At 47.0% G+C, this 6,570-nt stretch overlaps 1 protein-coding gene across 6 annotated transcripts in view; it reads right to left on the reverse strand.

The window, feature by feature from the left end:
• SETD5 (SET domain containing 5) overlaps positions 1 to 977 on the reverse strand; it is a 40,612-nt gene extending 39,635 nt beyond the window's left edge. For all 6 annotated transcript variants that reach the window (XM_009954073.2, XM_086469710.1, XM_086469711.1 and 3 more), the window contains exon 1: positions 879 to 977. In XM_009954073.2, coding sequence (XP_009952375.1) covers positions 879 to 949 — 71 coding nt within the window. In that variant the 5' untranslated portion in view covers positions 950 to 977. The remainder of the gene's footprint in view (positions 1 to 878) is intronic.
• Positions 978 to 6,570: the final 5,593 nt, after the last annotated feature.

A 6,570-nucleotide genomic window follows, 5' to 3' on the forward strand; every position in this document is an offset into this window, starting at 1 on the left:
AGATCTATGTCCAAAATGTCCTTTGTAAATTTTTGTAGAGAGGTGCTACTGTTCCTATTTCAAAGAAAGATGCAGCAAAGCAGGAGGTAGAAGCACACAGAAATAACTTGAGCCCTCCCTCTCGCCCCCAACAAAAACATAGTACTCATCTGAGCTGACATCATTCGAACAAGGGTTTTAAGAAAATACCACAATGCCATATTTTCTGGATTTGAAATGCTCCCGACTCCTGCAGAAGCAGAGTCTTTTAAAAGAAATGCTATGTCCCCTCCAACAGCCCTCAGAGACAGGACCGCGATGAAAGCCCTGCACAGGGTCCCATGGTAGGGACTCTGAAGGACTGCCCACTGAGATGCGCTTCTTGGACCCTGCTCAGGGGCAGAAACAAAATAAAGGTGTCTACACAGGCTGATGCTGTCTCACATCTCTGGCCAAGCTCCAGAAGGGGCCAGAAATCAGTCACCTCAGACGGGTACTGAGTCTGAGCTAGTACGCTCAGCACACTGATCCCTCATATAACACAGCTTTTGGAAAAGGAGCTGGCTTGTAGCTTGTCAACGTCAAGCATGGGTACAGCAAACTCACAACTGCCTGCACTTAAGCACAGACTTACTAGCCAAACTGACACAAAACCCACGGTTGAGAGCCTCATACTGTCAGAATTCTCCTTTCCCCCATCTCCTGTCACACTTACCGACTTCTGTAACACTGCATTTGTTGAACACTCAGAGTCTGTCTCTGCGTTCATCTCACACAGCCAGTGGACCAGCACCTCCCTTCTCCCGAGTGGAGAAAGCACCGGCCCTGATCCTGCAGCCCCACTCCAGGACAGCCCTCTGATGCCCTCCCCTCCTCCTCCTCCATGGGGTAACACTCACTCCGATCCTGCAGCCATGTCGGAGTAGGACGTATCTGGTGTGGTGACTCCCAGAGGGATTGCAATGCTCATGACGCCCGTCGGGGATCACGGAGTCCAGAGGGCAGCGACTGGCCGCTCCGAGGGCGGAGAGGAGCCGCAGAGCCTCGGCCAACACGTCACGGACATGGGGAAACCTACCGGGGCAGAAACAAAGCATTGCATCTCTGTTACAGGACAAGGTCTCCCTGTACATCCCTAAAAAAGGCATTCACAGCAAAAGAGAAGCAGAAAAAGATTTCCATCAGTGACATGCTGCATCATTTTTACTCCATTTTCCATGTAGGGCCAGGGAAGAGGTAGACGGTAGTACTTCAGTGGGGTTTTAGGTGTTTTTTTTTTTTTCCTTACAGTCTTGGACTGACATGCAATGATCTGCTCTGCTATAAAGCCGATAATGATAGTTCCCCCCTCCCCCAACTAAACTTAGGACTAATTACCAGATAAGCAATCTATTAGCTGCTTCTGCACACAAGCAGCAGCTGTCACCTCTCACCCACAGCCCTCCATCAGCATTTCCTAACTCCTTCCCCAAACAAGTTGCAGGCAAAGCCCCATCTGGGAGGACAATGAGACAGAGCTGAGACCTCCTGCTCAAGATCCGCTTCAATTTGCAATCGCTGGGCCCACGGCACGGGCGAGCGCAACCGGCAGAGCGGCTATCCCACACGCCACCAGCGGCCTCCCCTCGGCAAGTGAGGTCCGTCCTGGATTCTGCACTGATTACTCAGTCCGGTGAGCCCTGGCGCAGCGGGCCCAGACTTTCCGAAATCCCGGCTGACACCTCCCCGCGGCAGAGCCACGTCAGACATCTGGGCGCTCGCGCATAGGCCGCTCCGACGAGGAGCACGGCGGGGCCATTGGCTCGGTGCGGGGAGCCGGGGTGAGTCACGGCAGCATCATGGGGAGCAGCCACCGGCCATGCTCGGGCCGGCAGGGAAGCCCGTGCCCCACCTTCCCCACCGACCACAGTGCTTTGCTAGCGGCTAACAAAATTGCCGATAAACGCCAACTTCCAAGGGTCGGATGGCGGACGGAGGTAAAACGGGATCAGCTCCTCGTTATGTAAATAACCTCAATAACACAGACATTCATAAAGGAGCTATTATTCTATGCAGCTCTAGAGAAAACCCCCACGACACAGAGAAAGGCTGCATTTCCGCACAAGGCAAATGTAGCTCCAAAACCAAGGAAAAGCAGAGACAACTTAGCTACCTCTCTGCACGTTAAACTTTAAGGGCAGCCTTGAATAACTTTCCACAGTTGTTCCCTGAGCAGGGATGAGCCAGCCTGCCCTCGCAGCCGGCCCTTGCGTGCTCCTCGGCATCCCACGGGCTCTGCCAGCAAACCCTCCTGGGTTACAGAGAGGCCGCGAGCCAAATTTTCCTGTGGGTAGTGAATTTCTCACAGGGAACTGCCTTTGGACACCATAGTCCAGCCATTGTTTAACAGACAAAAAAAACCCCAGAAACACAAAACCATACACTCATGACAAGGGCAAATGAAGGAAGAGTGAGAGAGTCAGAAAGTTTAAATGTCACATACTGTATTGCCTTTTCCTGTCTTAAAAGACAGGCCACTTCTCTCAGCGCAAGGAAATATTTTCCTTCTTCGGTATACATCCCTAAGAGAACTCCTTCTGATAATATGACAAGCATACAGCAAATCACAGAAGTAGCACGTAAAGATTTCTAAGTGGTCTGTGGCAATTCCCTGTTATGCCCCAAAGCAATGGTCTCAGAGGGAGGTGGGAGATGAAAACTGGCAGGACTAAGCTCACAAGCAGCTCAAACATAAGACAGCCCAGGTGTCCTTGAGTGTGTTTTCTGGAAAAATAAAAAGAAAAATAAAAGGACCTTTAGGAAGTGTCTCATTTATCCTTTCTCATGCTTGTGACAGAATTGCGATTTCTACACTGACACCAGATGAGACAAACTGCTGCTAAAATACAGTTAAAAGCTACGGACATCAATCCCTGCGTCAACCCAGAGTCACATAAAACTCTGGCACAAGGTTAAAAGAAATCGGACAAGTTTCTCACTGTCTGAAGCACTCTTCCCATTTAAGGGACACAGAAAACTCTCTGCTCCAGCCCAAATCTTTTAAAATATCTGCTTAGATTCTGTGTGTGTCGTCGTCTCGTCCCGTGTCCGTCCGTCCCCGTCCCGTCCCCCCCGCCTTGATCTCTTGCCTTTGCCATGACCATACCCAGCTGGCAGCAGCCAGAGATTTCATCAGGACAAATTCCAGCCTCCTGCCTACTCGTGACTCAGCAGAACCAGAGGATTGCAGGTGCAGCTTCTGGACTCGAGAGTCACAGGATATCTGGTCAGTCTTGGGGTAACTGGGACAAGTTTTCAGCCACTTCTCATAAGAAACTCTCCTTCCATCAATACTGTATAAATGCTGTTGCACTGAAACAGTCTGGTTACTCCCACTTTTGGGAAAGAGACTACTGGAGAAACACGAAATACCAAACAGAAAGGTTAGACAAGGCAAATTCCAGTTCAGTCGCTTTTGTGTTGACCCAGCAGTACTTGCCCAACCATCACCCATACTCAGATTTTGCTGTTTGTTGCTGCTGTTTTATGTGTACTTTCAACTCTGACAACGTAACATTCAAAACAAATCGCTGAGACCAATCTCAAGTGCTGACCAAGACCGCGTCACCTTTGGGTTAGATTACAGTCTGGTCTTCATGAAACTTGGTAACACCCAAAACATGAGCCTGCACAGAAGATACTGGGGTTGAGATCAAAATGCTCACCCATCGAACTGGCTAATTTCCTGTATATACAATCCCCAAGCTCCTTCCCCCCCCAAAAAATATACAGCTGTACAGAAGAAAAAAGTCACACCAAGTTCTCTCCAGTGCCACTGGAAGAAGTTTTCCTAAAATTCAGAGTCTTAATGCAAATTTGACGAGCTTCAGACCACGGCACAAACCTGCCTCCCTTATGACACAATTCTTCCTGAAATCAAATGGAAACAGGAGTTTTGATGGCCTAACAGGTAAATATTATTTAGCTGGTTTTGAAAACGCAGGATTTAAAGATATATTTTTTTCCCCACACTCCTTAACCAGTCATACCAGTATAAAGACACCTGGTCTTCCCCAACATCATCAAAACAGCCCAGATGAACATCCACTCGCACAGCCACCCCAGTGTTGGGATCTCCAGTTCTCACTCAGCACAAGTCATACACCAAAGGAGTCGCCCACCTTCAGATCAAAACCATAAGTGGTTGCCTTAGCAAAAATGTGAATATATGCTATCTAATTATTTGAGGTAACATCCTGGATCAACGGAAAGGACTGTAATAAATCTAAGCTGGCCAAGCAAAGAAGGTTAGGCAACACCTGCTATAACCATGAATTTAATTTTCAAAACTCTGTTTAGGATGCAACAGCCGCAGCGCTGCATTGGCTCACTTCCACAACCACTGTCGGCCATGTTACAAATAAAGCAGATGCAGAAAATTTACTGCTGGAAACTCTTTTCATTACTTGTGGTGTTAAAAGTCAGTACTAACAGGGACAATCAAGCATGGTCAGTTAAACAGCTCACTAGAGCTTCCTTCTTCAAGATGTGGTCGTTCGTGTTTTCACTAGCGTCCCAGTCTCACAGACACCTCTGTGCACCTGAGGTGTGCAACACCTGGTGACAGGACTCTACAAAATAGGTGTGAGCACTGTGAAAAATTCACCCCCCAGGCAAAACCCTGGGCACAGCCTCACAGACTGCATGTGTTACCTAAATTCAGATGCTCAGACCCCATCACTGTTTGGTGCTGCTCAGGTGATGCTATGCAATCTCAGGGCGGACAGACCATTCCCCTTGCACTCTCCCACAGTCACAGACTCAAGAATAAAGCAAGTAGCAAGCAGGGGGAGGACAGAGAGATTCAGCCTGTATCTCTGCAGCATCAGTGCACATCTGTGAGTCTGTGTCTACAGAGGGCTTGAAATATTTTAATGTTGCGCATTCAGCGTCTCGCACATTGCCGAGAACAATAAGAAGGTAACACTGGTACAAAACACATAATGAACAAACTGAAAAGCCTTTTCTGATTATGCACAACTTCTACGCACGTGTCAGGGCAGATAGGACAGGGAAATCCCCTCTGCCTGCACTGACGATGACCACTTCTTGCACATCTCTTGTTCACAGACAGCAAAGGACAAACAATGGCTTCCCTTACCATTCCCATACCTCCCAACAACTCCAGTTATTGAAGTCCCAAAATTGGACATGGATCCAAGACTTTTGACAACCCAGGATTACTAGTGTGCAAAGGATAACTGCCATCCTCTTCTCCATGCTCAGCTGCAAGCCTACAGGTCACCTATACAGGATGAGCTCCATACATAATGATTTACACATCTTTAAGCTCCCAAGCCATTACCAGTCACATCAAACTCACAGCATGTTTTTTCTCCTGCATCTCACACTGCCACAGGCCAGAGCTGGTGGCAAACTGGAAATAGCAGCTCTGCCATGCAGTCTTCCTTGGCATCCTCTCCATCAACCTCATCTGGGACAGAGCCAGTGAATTCTGACCAGTTTGTACTTAATGCTGTCATCTGCATCAGTAGGAAACCACTCTGCAAGTGGAGCAGTATAAAAAGTGTTAGCAGGTTTATGGATCCTTTTCATTCACTCTTCCCCTGGAAATTTCAGAATAGACAAAATCTATAGGACATCAAACGTAAACACCAAGTACTTCAATTACCATACTGAAACATCCCATCTCATCAGCCAGTGTTACCCAAATACAGGGGCAGTCCACTCGAGTCCAATCAAGCACGGCCTGTTCTTTCCAGCACACCCATAAACCTCATGTCAAGGGCAGATCCTCGCAGAAGGGCAAGCACCTTTAGCGCAAACAGAATCAGATCAAGGGTTTTTGCATTTAAAACAGCTAGCTCAAAAAAAATGCATCAAATTCCCAGAATTTCAGACGTGTTGTTCTATAAGAACACCTACACAGAAGCAGTGGCAGAGCAGACAAGTCCTTAAGTCATTTAGCTCCAACTTATTCTGAAACGCACAGATTCCTAAAAGTACTTGAACTGTGCCTCAACCTACCAATACAAATGCTTAGCTCTGCTCTAAAACAAGCTGGTTTCACTAAGAAGCAACGAAACAACTGTGCCAGTTTTGAAAAATGAAATATTGACACGAGTATTTACTATTATCATTAGTACCGTATATCATCTGCTAGCTGACTGACAAAGCAAGACAGCAATCCATCCATCTCACTGGGTCTGGGAAAGCGCAGTCCTAGTCTACAACAGAAAGGATCAAAATAACAGGCAACACAAGTATTCATTACTAACTATGTATGCATGCCGTGATAACCAAATTATTGATAAATATAGTGCAATGGTTAGATTTATCTGACTAAGAGCTTTCTTAAGATTCTCTCCTCTTTTATACATAAGTAATATATGCAAAAAGAAATGCTTGTATATATACATTCAGTTCAGAGTTCATCTTGCTCTCTGGGATCTGGAGAACTATGATAAAGCACTGACAAGCTCTTAGAACAAAAATAACAACATTTAAAAATTGTTAAGTGTCAAAAAGCAACAACCCAGTGAGACCTGATCCTGCTTACCACGCTGCACAAGACCCAGAGCCAAGGACTGG

Source organism: Leptosomus discolor, chromosome 9 (assembly GCF_034619465.1).
Source record: "Leptosomus discolor isolate bLepDis1 chromosome 9, bLepDis1.hap2, whole genome shotgun sequence".
In the NCBI taxonomy this organism is placed as follows: Eukaryota; Metazoa; Chordata; class Aves; order Leptosomiformes; family Leptosomidae; genus Leptosomus; species Leptosomus discolor.